Source organism: Alligator sinensis, unplaced genomic scaffold (genome assembly GCF_000455745.1).
Source record: "Alligator sinensis unplaced genomic scaffold, ASM45574v1 scaffold1048_1, whole genome shotgun sequence".
NCBI lineage: Eukaryota > Metazoa > Chordata > Crocodylia > Alligatoridae > Alligator > Alligator sinensis.
In genome coordinates this window covers 359,779-380,023 of record NW_005842736.1, presented here as the reverse complement: position 1 = coordinate 380,023, position 20,245 = coordinate 359,779, and the positions used below count along the sequence as shown (strand labels likewise).

Genomic DNA, 20,245 nt, shown 5'->3' with positions numbered 1-20,245 from the left:
CCCCTATTTGCGTGAAATTATCCCCCCCCCCCCCCCCAAAAAAAAACAACCCACAAAAACAAAACCTAAACCAAACAACCCTCCCTCCCCTTTAGCAGAAAGAGTATTTTTTGTGGTAAAGGTAGTGCAGTTTTCTGCCCAGCTTCTCAGGCCTGTTCTCAGTGCCTCATTCGGGTGTGAACAAGTTTCTAAGCCTCTCCCCCAGTGCTGCTTGTGGTGACAGACTCAGCGTACACAGCTGGGAAAGCCTGCACAGACCTCCAGTCTAGACCTCCTTTTCTCGGTGCATGGAAGCATCTCCATGAGGCCTCCCCTTTTCAGGGTACGAAAGTTCTTTTTTCCATGTAACTGGGGGAAAAAGGATCATGAAAAGTACTGTGATTCAAAAAGTGCCTTGGATATCCAGGCCAGGATTGTCAACCCAAGAAATTTATTTATTTATTTATTTTTTACTCAGTCTGCAAGCTTTCTACTGACAGCTAAACTTTTCTACTGATGCATATTTTTACTGATATATGTTTTACATAATGTAATTGTCCTTCTGCTTGCAGGCCCCCAATTAGAAGGTCAGGGTTCAAATGTAGGGGTTTAATATTAACCATAGTATCGTTGTCAGGAAAAAGACTGCAATATGTTTTTTCTTGACTGAAGCAATGAATTTACACCATGCTGCCCTCCCTCCCTTTTCCCCCTCTAGCAAGGGACCCCAACTCCACCCTGTACCATGCTGACCTCCCAGCCTTACTGTAGCTGGCCCTGTTCTTCCCCATCCTGGTACAGACCCTTAAAGAAGTCTCCTTGTGACACAGCAGTATTACAAGCAGCCTCGGATGCAGCAGCAACAGCAGCAGCGTGTGGCAAAGATGGATGCTCAACCTCCAGCCTGAAAAGCCGTCTCTGGCCCATGGAGCCATCTCATCTGCCCCACAGAGCTTCCTGTCATAAAATTGGCAGCAGGGGTGCAGTGGCCATTTATACCCTCCACCCTGCCAAATTCCCAAATCCGAAGTCAGTGTTTCCTCAGCATGGTCCCTTATTCGCAACCCACAGCTCCTCACTCCCTACCCTGCCAGTGCCCCTCATCTCCCTGCCCCTGGCCCTGGTGGTAGGGGCCTCAGCTGCCAGGGCTACAGGACTAGAGCCTGGAGCCCCCTGTTCCCATCCCCCCATCCTCCCCTCAGCAGCACCTGAGCCCCAGCTGCCACCTGTAGGATGTGGTGGTTGCTGCAGCCAGAATGGAGCATGAAGCCCAACTCCCCTCCCCACGTGGCTGGCTTGGTTGGAGCAGAAGGAGGATGTGGGCTCGGGGCTTCCCACCGTGCTGCTTCCTCCCAGGACCTCCACAGCTCAGCAGTTGGGACCCAATGCGGGAGGGTGGGGAGGCTTGGTGCCATTGCCAGCAGCCCCAAACTGGCTGCACTGCAGGGGGTGGGGGAGGAACAGCAGGGCTTGCAGCTGCCCCCACCCTGTGCACAAATCTGGAGGGTACTTGCCTCCCATGCCTCCCTCCCTGGGCACATGTAACCCCATTTTTAATCACTGCAACCCCAAGTTTTGGAGCCACTGTCCTAAGCCCCATGCAACTGGTCAGAGCCTGGCCATGCCCCTTTCCCCCTGCAGAGCTGGGCCAGGCCGTCTCCTCCTCACTTCTGGATCAAGGCCTGGCCACAACCTCCCTTCACCCTGCTTCTGCCCCTCCCTCCAGAGGGCTGAGTTTGAGTTGGGCTATGCCCCTTTCCCACAGGTCCCCTGCAGGGCTACACTGGAGCTGACTTGCCTCCTCCCCCCCCCCGCCCCATGCCCCTCTGCATGGCTGGATGGTGCCTGTGGCACTGGCCCTGGATCAGGATCGCCAGTTGGATCCAGCGGATCCAGCCTGCAGACAGATCGGGCACTGCCTATCTGGCAGAAGATGGGGGGGGTTGTTTTGGTTTGTTTTTTTTTCCAGATAGTCGTTTTAGCCTGTTGTTTTGTTTTGTTTTGGTTGGCATTTATTTTATTGACAAGAAACTTACTGGCATTTGGCAACCATGGTTTAGACCAGAGCTTTCCAAACTATGTGCCGCGACACATTAGTGTGTCGGCGGCAGTGTGTAGGTGTGTCGCGCGAAATGCAGAAAATTTTGCGGAAGGGCACCGCGGAGCTCCCTTACTCGCGTCTGCTTCCCTTGGCCCCTCCCCCGGAACTGAATTACTGTGTCGCGAAATGATGCATGTCTAAAAAGTGTGTCACCAACATGAAAAGTTTGGAAAGCTCTGGTTTAGACCCACTGAGTCACCACCATCAGAAAAATCAAGGGAAGAAAGAGTCCATCCCCGGTTACCTTAATTTTTTCAAGAGTGCACCTCTAAGAAATTCTGTTCAATGTGCAAAGTAAAATCTGTTTTTCCTCAGATACCTTGTACACCAGACAAAAATGTGGCGTAGTTTGGTTGTTAATTGTACTCTTAAAGTATCTATTAACTATGCTCAGTTCAGAAAGACAGTTTAGGTATATGGTGTTATTTAGTGTTAACACAAAAGGAGGTTTCAGAAATTTCCGTTTTCAGGTAACCAAGAAAGGTGTAATTTTTTTCTTTCAGTATAACAGTAAGCTCCCTCAGATGCATGGATAGTTTAAAGACAGAAAGATCATGCTGCTTTATAAAGGCAATCACTGTTTATCGATTATATTATCCATATATTTATATTTTATTGTTTATCCATATATTCTTCGGCCTTTAAAAATTGGACATCTAGTTGTCATTTGATAATGCCTTCAGTAGAAAGATGTTCTTTGCTGTAGTAACGGCATTACTATTAGGGAAGGATATACCCCATTTCTGCATCTGTTCACAAATATTTACATAGGTTCCCTCCTCTTAGTTGATACTGCTGTGAAACTTTGGTGTCATGGATCAGTGAGCTTCATTATGAATAAGAAAAGATAACCTTGTCAGTGTCTTACCTTAAAATTTTAAAATGATGAGATCCACAGATTAAACGTGCAAAGAATGCTATTGATTTGGGGAAAAACATAGACTTAAGTAATAGGCATTCAAAATTTGTTCATTAAAATTTCCTTGATTAATTTTCCTTACTGATCTAGAGTGCTTAGAAGTAGTGCTCAGTTGCACTGCATCTCCAGGCAGTGATATATATGGACACAGTACACTTCTTGTACATACATAATGCTTTCCAATCTGGAAATGCTATAGATGCCTTAATGTGGTTCTGTGGACATATCACTAAGCTCTGCTTAGAAATCGTTCTTCATCCTTGAAGACATTCTTGGTTCTAGAGCAACAACTATCATCAGAACCATGCTGGCCATCAGAACCATGGCCTTCTGAAAGAGCATTTCTGTTTCAAGGAGGTAAGAAACAAGGTATGAGTTATTTCAAAGGCTTTGGGCTTTTGTACTGTAACTGAAACCCAGATTTTTTGGTCACTTCCATAGTATGAGGAAAGGGCAAAGACTTTAAGTTAGTTTAGTATGCAAGGCATATTCATCAACCGCACTATAGCCATCAGGCATCTTACACCAAATATTACTGTATTTTCTCACATACTGCACACCCTCAAATAAGACATGTACCTTACCTAACAAAGGTAAAGAATACTGTCCAACTTCTGGGGCTAAAGGCAGGTTACCACTGAAATTGAGGAAAAAGCCAGATATTCCTAGGGAAGTTTGTGTTCTACCTCTTTCATAGATTCATAGATGTTAGGGTCAGAAGGGACCTCAGTAGATCATCGAGTCCGACCCCCTGCATAGGCAGGGAAAGGTGCTTTTAGCCTAGTCTAGAACCTCCTCAGAGATAGTTGCCGGGGCGGGAGAAAACCAGCTTTCTCCATCTTTACCAACAACATTGTCCTTTTATGTTGGCCCAGATTACTATTGCAGCTGACAAACAGATTGGATATGCATCTAGCTGGGGTCATCTAGACCAAGCTCTCTTTCCTGCCTATGCAGGGGGTCGGACTCGATGATCTATTGAGGTCCCTTCCGACCCTAACATCTATGAATCTATGAAACAGGATATAGACACCATTGTGGGAAGGCAGAATGAAGAGGAAAAGATTTTCCCAGAGTCATAGCCACACATAGCAGGGTCAGAGCCTAACATTGTTTACTCACCCTCCCTTTCTGGCTTAGGCAAAAATACAGTTCTAACCCTTTTACATCTCTCACAGCTGAACTCAGTTGTGGCTGATCGGTCAAAAGCTGAAAGCATAACTGTTGCTGAAGACTGGACTGCATAGGTGGATTTATGATATTGAAAGGAAATGAAAATAGTCTGCAGGACGAGGAAAAAGAGAGATCAAGAGATCCTAACAGTGCTGTCTGTTAGATCCTCTTGATCTTTGTTTCACAGCCCTGCAGACTATTGCCAAAGAAAGAATAACTTGATTACTGGCACTTCAAGACTATTAAAAAGGAGACTGAGTCATTAACACCTGTGGAATGGAGACCAATTAGCAGAAGTCAGGTAGATTATAATGAGTCAGGAAGTTAACTGACTCCCCCAGCACTGGCTGAATAGAAATACTACTACTATTTTAAACTTCGCGTGGAACAGTGGGATGCAGCTGCACCAAGGTCTCTGCTTCCCATCTGCCCCTGCCTTTGCCCCTGGTCCCACCCCTCCCTTCATGCAGTTCTTAGAGGGAAGAGAACAAAAAGAAGCAATGGCCATCCTAAAGCATCTCCATCCTGTCCTGGGCAGAAATTCAGCTTTCCTGCTTAAAATATGAACCCCAATTTTAGAAGACTAACTTTTGGGAGGAAAGTGGGTGTGGTGTGCAGCAACTTCAGCACAGGAGGACTCTGCCTGTACCATGCTGCATCCTCTTTGGGGGAGATCTCCTATATGGAGTTTACAGCCTGTGCTCCATGCTGTGGCCAGGATCCTTGTCTTTGTAAGCAGGGAAAGTGAGGCAGGCACTTCTAAGGCTTAAGGGGGGCAGTTCTGTCCAGGAATTCCTGGTGTGTGCAGGACCAGGCCCCTCAGACCCCAGGGACCCCTGCCCAAGGAAGGCTGGAGAACCTGGGCAGCTTCATGTTGCCTGAGCAATTCCGTCATAAGCAAACAGATGTAGGCTACAGTAAAGTGGTGAGCGTTTGTGGCTCTAGCTAGACAGAAAATATGGGCATCTGTTTGCCTTCATTTTGCGCCGCAATCAATTTTTATGCCTGCAGAGATGTGAAGTTTGTTTCCACAATCAGTGGCATACATATGTGTAAACTTCAGGGGGCCTACTTATAGAGGAAAGGCCTATAAATGCAAGTTCCAATGAAGGCAAAGAATACTATCCAACTTCTGTGGCTATAGACAAGTTACCATTGGAATTGAGGAGAAAGCCAGCTATTCCTAGGGAAGTTTGTGTTCTACCTCTTAGCCTAGTCTAGAACCTCGTCAGAGACCGTGGATTTATTGAGAGAGCTGCGGGGAAAGAAAACCAGCTTTCTCCATCTTTGCCAACGATATTGTCTTTTTATGTTGGCCCGGATTGCTATCACATCTGACAAACAGGATCTTAGACACTGTTATCTGAGGTTATCCTACACCAGTGGTTCTCAACCTTCTTAAACTCAAGGCACTGTATAATTTTCCAGAATTAAATGGAATTCCATCTAAAAAACTAATATAAGCCTAGTATGAATATTATAATATAAATGTAGCGGTTACAATTAAGAACTTATTAATAATGTATTATATTATAACATACAATATAATAGGTACCCATTCAGGCTGTTGGCAGGGAGTATTCCTAGGCTCTGCCTGGCCTTGGGCCTGTGTTCTCTCAGTGCAACTTTAGACCCCCTGCACATGGTTCCAGGTCACTGTTGGGCCTGGAAACAGGCAGGCCAATTTTTGCCCATACTTACTCCAGGGTGATCCCCTCTGAACTCCAGCCCCAGTGCTGTAATGTACAGAGTCTGGGTATGTTCGACCAGCAGAGATGAGGTGCCAGTCTGCATCCTTGATGTGTTAGGGGTGTAGTCATGAAATTGGAGGGGTGGGCACACAAGGTAATTCTCTAACCCAAGGGTTTTCAACTTTTTTAATTAGGCCCCAGCAACCGAGCGTGGAATTGCAGGGGAGGGGTGGCAGCGGCTGCACGCAGAGTGGCAACAGTGTGGGTGGTTGATGTTGCTGGTGGCTGCCATGTGCAAGCTCCCCCCCCAGTGTCTGGCTGGCTGACTGGGCGGCACCTGTGCATCTTGCAGAAGAGCACTGCTGCCCTCTTTCCTCCCCCCCGCCCCTGCTCCTGGGTGGTAGCAGCACAAGGTAGTGGGTGGCGGCACTCTGTCCCTGACCAGGTACCCATGCATACCCCCTAGGGCCTTCTCAAGTACCCCCAGGGGTACTTGTACCCCTGGTTGACAACCCCTGCTCTAATCCTTGCAAGATAATCGTATCTGGACTACTCTAGAAGTTTCTAGAAGAAACTTCTTGCAGGATTACTTGAATCTCTCAGGATTCCACTTGAAAGAAGCTCTCCAATTGTTGGACATTCTACATGATGCTACAAGAACATTGGCTCTTCCTGTTACAAAGGCTCTATTGGATTTGGTCAGTAATATTTAGCATGCATTAAAGGAAGTAAAATTTATTGGGTATTTGTTGAAGCAAATCTTTGCCCAAATTCAATACCAAGCTCTTTAGAGAAGGAAAAGTTGACCACATCAACCTCTAGCTGAGAGCCAAAATGAATAATCAGTTGAATTCCAGAAGTCAGTTCCTCTCTGATTTTACAATTCAGAATTTTAAACTGCTATATTCAGCTGTTGTGTTAGGTTTATTTGTTAATTACAATAGATTTATGCATTTTGTAGAGAAGTTGGCATAAGAACATGGGAAGGAGCCTGATTTTTCCAATTGCTGAAGGGCATCTAGGGCAAGAATTTCTTTGGGGCATCTAGAACAGGGGCCAGCAAGGTATGGTCCACAGGCCAGATCCAGCGTGTGGAACCTTTGAATCTGGCCTGCAGAGCCCTGGCTTTGGTAGCATCCTATAGTGGAGGACTCTTTGTACTGCACCATAGCCAGATGACAGGGATTTGGGCAAAGGGAAAACTTTCCACGTGCTGGGCATGCCATAGCTGGGAGGCAGTGACTTCAGCATGGGAGGATTCTGCCTGTACCATGCTGCATCAAGGTGGTGGGGAGAAGTAGCGAAGGCAGCTCAGTCCTAGAGCCAACCCACCTTGGACCTGAACAGGGTCAACCCAGCCTCCCTCCAGAAACCTTTGCCAGCCTGTGATCCAGAGCCTTCTATGACCTTTGTCAACATCTGTGGTCGTGAGACTGGCTTCTTGGCTTTAGAGTCTGGAGGTCCCAGGGGAGAGTCAGACAACATTTTCTATTTTCAGGTTCCATTTTGTTTAGTGCAAAGAAAGATTAATCACTTCATACTTTCACAAGACTTGTGTGTCAGTTTGCTTCTTTTGCCCCCCCCCCCCCCCCCACAAAAACCCCAACCGGTGTTTTTTTGCTTCTTTCCCCCCCCCCCCCCCCAAAAAAATCAACCCCAAACAAACATAACTTAAATACCTCTCAGACTCTAGACATAGAACCAAGCACTTTATTTCATTAAATATTGCAATACTTCTTGGATAGTAATTCCAGCAGAGAGAGCCTCTGCAACTTCCAAGTATATCTTATCCTGCATCAACAAGTAAACATGATTGATTGATTGAGACTCATGATTGAACTTCGCTTCCAGAACTGCTCACTTTTGTGAACCATTCCCTTCAAATAATTTAAACTTTTCGGATGAAGTATCAGACTTTGTTACAAAGTACTGTACAGTCAGATGTTTTAGCTGATTTATTCTTTCTACATCTCTAACGGACTCAGGGTTTTATTGTAATATTTCTGTCTGAGTATGTTCATGTTGTAATAATGTTGCATGTTTCAGTTTCTGTGATTAGTGTATGAGTGGGGAATTAAGTGTGAATCGACCTCCTGCTAAATCACAGAGCTACTTGTGTGTGGTGGAGGGGTAGGGAAGAGGAGATGGATTTCAGCATAAACAGAGACTTGAATTGACTGACACATCAACAAAGGTGGGATTGCAGGTGACATCCAGGATGGAAATAAACATGACAGTAGATGAAAGAGTGAAGAATACAGGCTGTCTGCTCTGAGATGATAGTCTGATGATGAGACTGACCAGCTGAGTAGCTTTGGGGGTTGTGCCTGGGCAGACAGGAAGGAGAGCAGCTATCTTTGGGGTGCTCAGGGCTGCACATGCTAGTTTGGGGACAGAGGGACTGCTTAACTCTTTTGAGAGGGCAGAGAACCTCTGGCTGGGTGGCCTTTGGTTTGCCCCAACAAATGCCTTTATTGAAGGGGAACTGTCTGTTTTGCTGCTTAGAACTTGAGGGGACATTTCTCCCAAACAAGAGGAAGAATTGCTCGCTTGGGAGTGGAACTGGAAGGTAGCTCCTTGAGGCCAGGCCCCTGAAAACAGAAGCGTGTCAAAGGACTTCCAGCCAGGATTTCAGGGAGAGTTGGGGCTTCCCTCCCTCCACCCCCTGCCAACTCCATGCGCTCAAGAAGGCATTGCTGGTGTCAGATATCAGGCAAAGGCATGGAGGTCCCAGACAAGCACCCACTGTTGTGGGGCAGAAGGGTGGGGGCATCCATGACAACACTTATTTCCTTTTCTATCTGTCTTAGCTGTTTCTCCATCCTTATTTAGGTAACTTTCCTATGAGAGACTGCTGCAACTAAACATTATGGGTGTTTATACACATGCTGCAGGTGGGGGAAGGGGCATTTTAATTGGAGCAGCTCCCCGCCAGCTGCTCTAATTAAAACATCGCAGCATCATGTGTATTCAATGTCCCATGTTTCAAAATGGCCATGGGAGCACTTTAACTATAGCTCATTCGAGTTTTAGTTAAAGCGTCCCCACCTCCATTTTGAAATGTGGGGCCCTAAACACACGTGACAGTGAGGCATACAGGAGCGTTCTAGCTAGATTAATCGAGTCTAGTAATTAATTGATTCTGCTCCAACGCGTTCTAATTAGAATGTGTCAGAGCATGTGTATAGGCACCCTATGTTCTCTCTAAGTAGTAGAAGAGTTTCTGCTATAGTATAGATAGAAATATTTCTATCTTGAAACTTAGCAGTGTTACTGTTGAGAAACTAAATGGCAGAGGGTTTTTTTTTGGCTTTTAAACCTTTATTTTTATATATATATATATATATATATAAAAGTTAAAACAAACGGTGAAAGTGCAGAAGCATTTGCCTCTTCCCCCAAGAGGCAGAGCACGAAACACTTGTCAGTAACAAAACATCCATATTAGCAGAGATCAAAACCTTCTTGGGCACACAGTGCCTTTCATGGGAGTATACATTGAGGACTATTGGTCCATTTTCCACTTTGCAAAGTGTTCCCTTGATGGCCTAGCACAACACAAAGCAGTCTGCATTTTGTTGCAAGATGAAGTGTCCAAATTGAAAATGAGACCAATGCCCAGAGCAGGAAACAGAAGGTCTGTAGGGCATTTAGAGCCAATCCCTGCAAGCCAGTTTCTGCAGCTCTTCAGGGTTGCTATCTTGACTTGCCCTAGCAGGAGACTGGCTAGGCAGATAATGCTTCCCTGAGTCGCTCAGTGCAGGAGAGAGAAAATGTATGCAGTCTTGAAGTCCCAGTTCAGCATGCCGAAGAGGGTGCTGAGGGCAGTAAAGAGTGATCACACCTGGGAGCACTCCAAGAAGGCATGGAAGATTGTCTTCTCCACCTTGTTATTGTTGCCAACTCTGCTGGGTCTCGGTTATGGACAGGTGTCGGTGGCCAGAGCCCCCTGCAGCAGCCACCACTGAAAGTCAAGAGAAAGAATAGAAGAAAGATGGTGGTATGAAGTTGAATTTATAGTTGGTCTTAACTTCCTTTGATTAATATAAACGAATGGTCTTTATCACAAGCATAAAGAAATGAAATAAAAACAACCTTAAGAATAGGGTAAAATAAACTTATTATGCTCCTTTAGAATTCCTAAAACTACTATTATTTAACTACACTGATTCAACTTGTCCTTCAGCCATTAACATTTTTGGCTTCTTTTGGCCAGTAAGAAACATTTTCAAAACTTTTCTTTTATTTGCTAACAAATATTCTCTAGCCTTTCTCCCAGTCTTGAGAAGCTATCCATGTCCTGCAGCCTGTATAATTAACTATAACAGAAGGTTTTTATTTTAACAGTTGTTTTGTTTCATCTGGAAGAGCATATCAACTTGAAGTTTAAAAGGAAGAACTTAAAGAAACTGTGAAAAACTGTTCATGCAACTTTTGATTTTCAGTGTTTCACCCCTCAGAATCTTGTGTTTTAATTGTAATTTACTTTTAATCACAAATAGGTGCCATACTAGGAAGATCAGAAACACAAGAGTGCATCTTCTACAATGCTAATTGGGAAAGAGATAAAACAAATCGCAGTGGTATTGAACCTTGTTATGGTGATAAAGATAAAAGACGACACTGTTTTGCTACATGGAAAAATATTTCTGGATCAATTGAAATTGTGAAACAAGGTTGTTGGCTGGATGATATCAACTGTTATGACCGGTATGTGAATTATTTTTCTATAAATTTAAATTATTTATAATTTTTGCTATGTTGAATATTAATGATAACTAAAAGCTTACCAAAATTCCCCAATGACAGAAATGTTATGAGACAACTGAAAGGATTTTAATCCATAAATAGTTTGAGCCAGAAGATTTTATTTTGTTTGTAGAGTTAGATATCTAAATTAATGTTAAAGGCATCAAAATACTTTTAGTTTTATTTTGAGAGAGGTTGAGTATCTGTAACTCTGACCTAGGTGACCACCTTTGAAGTTCCCATATTCAAACTTCTTTTATTTTTTAGTTATTGGTTGGGACCCAGGCTACATGCCTTTGTATACAAAGAAACGCATGATAGGCTGTCAAGTCATAAATTGTTCTCATTGTCTTAATAACTTTATAGTATAGGCTAGATAATTGAAGAAAAGGAAGAAAAGACTTTATTTATTATTCTTTACTAAAACATACTTCTGAAAAATAAAACTCCCAAGATAGTATTATCTTCATATTTTTGAATATTCAACTTTTCTACTAGAAGAGGAAATGCTATTCACTATGATTATCTCTTCTCCTAAGGAAATGTTTCCTGCTTTTTTTGTAGGGCACATTTATTTTAAGATTTGCAAACACTACTGCTGACAGAGAAGTTGTACAATTCTTCTGATTTTTATTTTTATTTATTTATTTTTGTTCTTCAGAGAAATACCAACACATTTATAATATGGCTTTTCTCAACAAGACTAAAGTACTGCTGTACTGAAAGGAAAAGGAATTTTTAAAGAACCTTTAACTACTAATTTTGTCTAGAAATTGTTTTATAGCCATGGTGGAGGCAGCTAGGTTATGTTCTTTCCTAAGCCATAGCTTAGGTAGAGGAGTGGAGATATTTACAACAGATTTAAACATTTAGGGTGGGATTTTCGACTCTGCTGCTATTGAAATCCAGCGAGAACATAGACTACAAAATGGATCATTTAGGCAGCTCTAAGCACTAATGGGAAACTAATGACAGGATTTTCAAGAAATGTGAGAAAATATTTGGAAGGCAAGGAGGTCAAGAGAACAGGTGGGAGCAGTGAGAAAAGGTTGAAAATGAAGAACCAAGATTTATTTACACACAAACTTATATCAGTTCTGTTAAATTGGTGGAAAGTGTGTGGTCTTATTTGGTGTAAAGTTTAATTTTGGTTGCAGTTGAACTGAATTATTTCTAACATGCTTCAAGAAATATGTAGAAGCAAAAGAGTGCCGGTTTTGGAACATGAAATGCCCAACATTTATTGAATGAAAAATAAGATAGGCAGGCTTAAATATTAGAAAACTTCATACTTCTGTTCTTCAATAACTGTAACTTATGGAAATGGATTGATCATTGTTTGGCATCCTTTTATAAGCAAGTTTGTTCCTAAGTATGATATTTTGCCAGGGCTGTCTGTTATATACAATTTAAGATATGAAGTTGTATAGCCATGTGCTAAATTTAGAGTTTGTGGTAAAACAAAGTATAATTAATGGAGAGGTATAAGAATATTGATGTGTGAATGCGTTATAGAAGTAACTGTAAATTGCAGTTGTTATAATAGGTTCAAAAACTGTCCTTGACTGCGAAGACAAATATAACATTTTAAAAGGCTTCAACTTTTATAAAAGAGGTAATCCTCATCTCTTTCTGCAAGAAGTTCAGACTGCTCCTTTACTCCAGCAGGTCAAATGTATAGCCTGTGGGCTGGACCTAGCTCATGGAGTCTGTTAATCTGGTTTACTGGGATACCAGCATACCACCAAAAGTTGTGGGGAGTGGCTTGCTGAAGAATCTGGGGCTTTGGGGCCCCAGGAGACATGGAGATCAGCAGACAGAAGTGTGAGTTAAGGTTGATTTCAGCCCTGGTTGCCTTCCAGGTGCTCTGCTTGTTACCACTGCTTTGGCTCTTATCTCCTCAGCTGTTGGCCCCATTTTTGCCCCATGCTGGAGTTGCCACGTAAGTTGTGCTGGAGCTAGAGCTACAGCAGTGGCACAGGGTATGCAGCAGCAGCAGCTCCATCTCTGGCACCAGGCATGTAGCAGGAGTTGGGTGTGCCTCGGTTTGGAGCCAGAGCTGCTCCTGCTGTGTCCCCTGGGGCTGGAACCACCCAGTGACCTGGGCTGGATCCAGCCTGTAAGGAGCCCTACCATGCAGATCCGGCCCGAGTCACCATGCAAGTTTGACACTCTTGCTTTTACACTTTTGCCTCTTTAGTAAAGACATCTTCTTTTGCCTTGCCTTGCCTCTCCTAAAATTTATTTCAGAAGGTTTTTGTGACTTCTCTTCACCAATTAATAGTATTCTGTCTCGTGAGCTATTGTTGTTAGTGGAACAATCCCTAACTTTGGACATTGGCCCTAACTATTTGACTTAATAGATTTTTTCTACGCTGTCTCCTATGAAGAATGTTTCCATTCTCTACAGAATTATACTGAGGTTTTAGTGGGTGAACTCAAGTAATTCTTGCTAAAAAGTTGTTTATGATGTCACATTTAAATTTGGGTTCATGGCTCATTACCAAAATGTTTAAGATGTTTTAGAAATTTCTTGGGTCTCTAGTCTCAACCTTAAAAAGGGAAAAATGCTTGCATCCTCTATTAGAAAAGTTACAGTAAAATAACACTGATTAAAAGGAAATGTATTATTGAACTATGGTTTCTCTTAAGCAGAGATTTATCTCTGGATGTCATGCCATTCTGGATTACTGTCTTACATTTGCTAAAGTGCCCTTTTAAGTTTAAAATTTTTATTCTTGCTCTGGTTAAAAACAAAAGTCAGTTTAAAATTAATAAAATCTACTTTCTGGTGATCTCTTACAGGAATGATTGTATAGAAAAGAAAGACAGTCCTGAAGTGTTTTTCTGTTGCTGTGAAGGCAACATGTGTAATGAACGTTTTTTCTATTTTCCAGAAATGGAGGTCACGCAACGTAAGTTTGATATTTTAAAGAAACTGTTCTGCAAAGTTTGTAAAACTATAATTTTTGTAAGTTTTAAGAGGGGAGACTTTTCTAAAATGTTCGCTAGGTCAGCGTTTCTCAACCCATGGGTCACGACCCAAAAGTGGGTTGCAAGAATAGATGAAAGGGTTGCAACGTACCCACCCCCTGCCCACACACTAGTGGGCTGTGGGCAGCAGGTCAGAAGTTAGAGGCACTGGGTTGGGACAAGCCATCAATGTTTACAAATGGGCCCTGGTACAAAAAAGGTTGAGAACCACTCCTCTAGATAACTTCTGTAAACAGGAAAGTTACTTTACTAGAATAGCAGTTGTATTTTAGTTTAAATTAATTATGAAAACAGCCAATTTGATATTCAGCTTAAATGGAAAGTCTGTGTTTCAGAACAAAGCCATTTAAAATGATATAAGCACTCTAAACTATTAAAAGGCATTTACCTATGTCATCCTGTTTAGCAAAGATGTCATCAAGAAGGCTAAATAGAAGTAATTAGGTTTTTTTGTTTTTGAAAATATAAGCCAAATCATGGAATTCTAGGGCATCTATACATATGCTCGGGGTGGGGAGGGGGAGGGAGGTGGGAGGGCAGGCGATTTGATTAGAGTGGCTTTGAGAGCTGCTTCAATTAAAGCATCTACAGCATCATGTGTATTCAGCATCCCATGCTTCAAAATGGCAGTGGGGGTGTGCTAACTAAAGCCCATTTGAAAAGCTTTAGTTAAAGTGCCCCTGGCGCCGTTTTGAAATGTGGGGATACTGAATACATGTGATGTGGAGGCTGCTGGAGCACACTAATTAGCATGCTCCAGCAGACTTGATTAACTGAGTCTGCTCCATGTGCTAATTAGCAGGTATTGGAGCAGAGGTTCATCATGTTTATAGGTGGAAAGTTAGGGTTGGAAGGGATGTCAGGACTAGTCCAACCCCTTGCTTAAAGCAGGACCATCCCCTAACTATATCATCCCAGGCAAGACTGTCTAGCTGGGACTCAGAAATCTCCAAGGACAGAGATTCCAAAGCCTCTCTGGGTAACCTGTTCCAGTCCTTTACTACCCTCCTAGTGAGAGAGGTTGTCCTAATATCCAACCTAAACTTCCCTTGCTGCAACTTGAGACTGTTGCTCCTTGTTCTGTCACTTGCCACCACTGAAAATAGTCTAGCTCCATCCTCTTTGGAACCACGTTTCAGGTAGTTGAAGGCTGCTATTAAATCCCCCTCAGTCTTCTCTTCTCCAGACTAAGCTCAGTTCCCTCAGCCTCTCCTCAGAAGCCATGTGCCTCAGCTCCCTACCCATTTTCATTGCCCTCTGCTAGACTCTCCAGTTTTTCCACATCCTCTCTGAAGTGGGGGGCCGAAAACTGGACACAGTAATCCAGATGTGGCCTCACCAGTGCCGAATAGAGGGAAAAAAATCATCTCCCCCCCCCAATCTGCTGGCAATGCTTCTACTAATAGCAGCCCCGTATATCATTATCCTTTTTTGCAACAAAGGCACACTGTTGACTCATATTCAACTTATTCTCCACTGTAACCCCTAGGTCCTTTTCTGCAGAGCTGCTGCTTAGCCAGTCAGTTCCCAGCCTGTACTGGTGCATGGGATTGTTCCATCCTACGTGCACTTGTCCTTATTGTCCTTGCTGAACCTCATGAGATTTCTTCTGGTCCAATCCTCCAATTTGTTCAGGTCTCTTTGAATCCTAGCCCTACCCTCCAGAGTTTATCTACTGCTCCACCACCCCACTTGGATTCATCTGCAGATGTGCTGAGGGTGCACTCTATCCCATCTTTCAGGTTGTTGATGAAGATATTGAACAAAACTGGTCCTAGGACTGGCACTCCACTTTGTACCGGCTGCCAGCTAGACATCAAGCCATTGATTACTACCCTCTGAGCCAGATAATCCAGCCACTTTTCTGTTCACCTTACAGTCCATTCATCCAGCCCATATTTTCTTATCTTGCTTGTGCTGTTGTTGTGGGAGACCGTATCAGGAGCCTTGGTATCAGGAGTCAAGGTATATTATGTCCACAGAGCCAGTCATCTTGTCATAGAAGGCAATAAGGTTGGTCAGGCATGATTTGCTCTTGGTGAATCCATGCTGACTTCCTAATCACCACCTTCTCCTCTAAGTGCTTAGAAATAGATTCCTTGAGGACCTGCTCCATGACTTTTCCAGGGACTGAGGTGAGGCTGACTGGTCTGTAGTTTCCCAGATCATCCTCCTTCCATTTCTTAAAAATGGGCACTGTAGTTGCCCTTTTCCAATCATCCAGCACCTCTCCCGATCATCACGACTTTGCAGAATCCCTGGCGATTTTCTTTGAAATCACAGTGGCCAGCTGTCTTAGTACCCTCAGGTGCATTATGTCCAGTCCTATGGACTTGTAAATGTCCAGCTTTTCTAAATAGTCCCTAACCTGTTCTTTCACCACTGTTAGCTGTTTACCTCCTCCCCAAACTGCTGCCAGGTACAGTAGTTTGGGAGCTGACCTTGCTTGTGGAGGCTGAGGTGAAAAAGGCATTATTTCAGTGTTTTCTGCATCATCTGTGCCTAGGTTGCCTCCCCCATTCAGTAAGGGACCCACACTTTCCCTGATCTTCCTCTTGTTGCTGACATACTTATAGAAACCCTTCTTGTTACTGCTAACATCCTTTGCTAGCTGCAATTCCAGTTGTGCTTTGGTTTGCCTGATTTCATCATTGCATGCCCAACCAGTACTCCAAGTTTGTACTTCTGGGCAAACTCCATAGTGAACTCCCCCTTGCTCAGGACTCTAGTTAGGCAAGGGACTTAATCATTGGTTAAACTCCTGAGTTTTAGCTACTTACACTAAAAGTATGTAGTTTAACTACTTGTGATTACAGAAAGCCTTACTTTTTATGGCTTGTCTTCAAAGAGGAGGGTGGCAAACTGATCAGGAAACTGCTTGCAAACTTGCCTATTTGGTGTCCCTTTTAGCTTGGTCCCAGGCTGCTCCTGGAGTCTCCTTTTATACTCTGCTGGGCCTGGCTCTGCCTCTTCATTAAGGTAGACACAGGCAGCAATCACCTCTACAGCATCCACATCAATCATGCAGCTAGCAGCACTCCCAATTGCTCAGAGCACATGGCCAGGCACACAGCCCACCTAACAAACACTCAGCAAGCCAAACACACAGGCAGTGCTGGCTGACTTACCTTGCCAGAGCAGGATCTGGTGCTTGGTGCCTGGCTTCTCCTCCTGTTCCTCTTCCTTCTGTTGCTCCCAGTGAACTGCTTGCAAACTGGCCTGTTTGCTGTCCCTGTCCACTCACTCCTTGATTGCTTGGAGAGTCTCCTTTTTATACCCTTAAATAAAAAATCTTATCTTGAATGTAAGGACATACATTGGTAAGGTATGAATGAATAACTATAAGACATAGCACCCATATGTGCATTGTGTATGAATGATCTCAAGGTCTTGTTCAGTAGTCAGGTTAATTTTAAGTTAAGTGCACAAACGGTCCCTTACAGCTATATTTTATAATAGGGCTTTTCCCTTTTTAAAATGAATTGACACAATATAAGCCGAAAAGAAGAAAAAAGTTTAATGGGAAACTTCCATTTGTTAAATTGGTTTTAGTCTGAATCAGATCAAAACCAAAAACTTTGACATTTCCTGAAAGCCAGAATTCCAAGAAAAATGAGACATTTCCCAAATGAGTTCCTTCCTCTGAAGCTTCAACTCTTCAACAAAATTAATGTTTTTGTCAGTTTTACCCCTGCTATTAGCAAAGGATGGCATAGGAGTCATGTTGTAGCTGTTGTGGTTCAGAAATTGCGCTAGAGGCAAGGATTTGTTAGGGTGATATCTTTTACTGGACCGACTATGTAGTTGGTATAAAGTTAGATATGCTTTCGAATGTGAGAAATTCTTTGTCAGGTCTAGTAAAAGATCATCTACACCTAGCACTTGTGGGACTTCCACAGTTTGGGCTTTCTGGCTGCTCCACTGTGCTGATTGCCTCTGAGCCTGATGACTGAGGCCATCCCTAGTGTTTCAAGGTCCAGCCACCGTTCTCAGGAATTGCAGGCTTCCTGCTGCTAAACTGGGAGTGAAGCCAAAATGAGAGGGACTCGTAACTGAACAGCTGTTAAACTCTTGCTAAATTGTCCTTCTTTAAGACCCAGGACCCATGGCTCTGGGACAGTTTCATCAGGAAGATTAAGGCTGAGACCCCCACAACTTTAAGGGTTTCCAGCTTTAAGTTAGACCTGCTCAGTGGACTTGGCTAGGGACCTCAGAGCTTTCAGGCTTCAGTGCTCAGAGCCAGGCCTCAGGAATTTAGGCAAGGTTCATGGGACCCTGCCTTGGATTCTGCAAAAATTTGTTAACCTAGAAATGTCTGAAATGAAATATTTCAGGCTTAAAGGAACAGGCTTTTCCATTGCAAGTTTGTTTCAACAGACTTTTAACTAGCCCTACTTTACAGAAAGTGCCTCGCAGTATATTTTCCAAAGGTTCAACTTTGGAATAATCCACCATCTCAAAAGCGACAAAGGGATTTTGATGCACACATCCTTTCAGGAAAACTTGTGCTCTTAAAATCCTTCTATGCTTTTGAAAATCTCTTCTATATCTGGTTATTAAAGTATGTTATATTTAACTGAATTCTGCCACTCAGTTTTGGTAGTTGAAATTGACGCTCTTACTTTTACTTTTTAAATTCTCTTAATTCTATTTAAGTCTTGGATGGTCTTTTTCTGCTTTGTTAAAGTCTCCATCATAAAAGATTAATTGTAACTATTTTTTTCTTCAGCCACTTCCAATCCTGTAACACCTAAGCCACCTTTGTTCAATACCTTGCTTTACTCATTGGTGCCTATAATGGGAATTGCAGTGATCGTACTCTTTTCATTTTGGATGTATAGGCATCACAAACTAGCATATCCTCCAGTACTTGTACCAACCCAAGTAAGTGGTTATATTATTTTGAATGATCAATTTTAAAACAATGTAGCAAGAAAGAGAGAGAAAGGAAGGTTGTATATTAAGTCATGTGGCCAAAGGCTGTGTTTGTCTTTCTTTTTATAAAGGTATGGATTTTTTTTTTTTTGTTAACACTTATTCAGGTAAAGGGATATGCTTCAGGCAAGTATTGGTGATTGTAGGCTCTCAAAATAAACTCCTTCAAAATAATAAATATTTGGTCAGGATTCAGATAATCTTTTAGTATTTTTTACAAAGCTTCTGTGTTTGCTTTAAATAAAGTTGCAAGATAAATAATTTGGGTAAAACTTAAATCTGTTGTACATAGTAGAGGCTTAATATGGGACAATAATGGGAAAATAAATACAGTAACTGTTATTAATGGGACTGAGCAGGTGCTTACCAGTCTGAAAAAGTTATAAAGATTTGCGCCTATATAATTAAACATAGCTTAAAATTAAAATGAAGGAAATGTGCTAGTGCAGGCCTATTTAGTGTTTTAGCACAGGATAAAATATTGGTCACTAGCAGAAACAGGTTATTTTTTAAAACTTGGGAATAAGCATAGCCAGCAGTTTTTATAAAGAATCAAAAATGTCTAATTGAAGCACAGTCATTGTGTTGTGTTTGTTAGTTTGAGCTATTTAGGGTTGTGATTGTTCTTCCTCCCCCTTCTCTTGTGTTTTTGGTTAAACCGTTGTCTCAAATTAATCCACATCCAAAGTGTGTGAGGATCATGATTTTGGACTATACATTGCTTTGGAGCAAAGCTCTCTCTTTTTTTCTAAACTGCGTGTGTGTATAGCTCGGGGCGGGCAATTTATTTTGGGCAGAGGACTGCTTACCCAGTTTTGACAGGCTGCCGAGGGTCACATGGGTAGCCTCACCCCTCGACAGGTGCCCTGCCTCTTGGTCACCATCTTGGGACCGATGTCACAGGGCCAGCACCGGTAGGGCCCAAAGCAGGGCACAGGCTGGCAGGGATCTGTGGAGCCAGGCTGGGCTGCACCAGCAGGGAGAGGGGGGAGCTGGCCCGGCTCCATAGAGCCCCTGGGAACTGGGACCCCGCGCTCCTGCCACCCTGCTCTAGGCCCTGCCGGCACTGGCCCTGGGACACCAGTGCAGGCCCCATGCTCCCATTGGATGCTCCCCGCCCACTCACTCCCAGTGCCCCCCAACCCTGCAGTACAGGTGGGGGCAGTGAATAGCCCTGACTGCCTGCTCGCCGTCAAGGAAGAAGCTGGTGCTGAGTGTGGGGAAAAGCGGCCCCTCGCCTGCCCCATGGCCAGCGCTTCCTGCTGCAGCTGCTTGCAGCCCACGCTGGGCTGTCTAGAGCAGGCACAGGCAGCCCCATGTGGGCTGCAAGTGGCTACAGGGCGGGGCACTGGCCACAGGGCGAGCGAGGGGCCACTTTTCCCCGCACTCAGCACCAGCTTGTAACCTGGCCCTGCTGTCAGCCTGGGCTCCGCCAGCTCTGGGCTTGCCCATCAGGGCTGGGGGTGGAGACAGCAGCTGCAGCCCCCCTATTTGCCAGTTTGGGCAGTGTTGGCTGCTGCTGCCTGCCCGCAGCTTGCACGCTGGGCAGCCCACAGGTGGCAGTGGCAAATACTGCCTGGCGTGGCAAGGTTGTTGGGGGGGGGGCCCCGCAGCTGCTGTCTCCATGCGCAGCCCTGAAAGATGAGCCCAGAGCCATGCAGGGCCCAGGCTGGCAGCGGGGCTGGGTTACAAGGTGGTACTGGG

The 20,245-nt window shown here is 43.9% G+C and overlaps 1 protein-coding gene across 1 annotated transcript in view; it reads left to right on the top strand.

The window, feature by feature from the left end:
* Window positions 1-20,245, top strand: part of ACVR2A (activin A receptor type 2A) — an 85,879-nt gene that overhangs the window by 38,331 nt on the left and 27,303 nt on the right. The window contains exons 2-4 of the mRNA XM_006034398.3: window positions 10,366-10,573; window positions 13,418-13,527; window positions 18,336-18,490. Of these exons, the coding sequence (XP_006034460.1) occupies window positions 10,366-10,573; window positions 13,418-13,527; window positions 18,336-18,490 (473 nt within the window). The remainder of the gene's footprint in view (window positions 1-10,365; window positions 10,574-13,417; window positions 13,528-18,335; window positions 18,491-20,245) is intronic.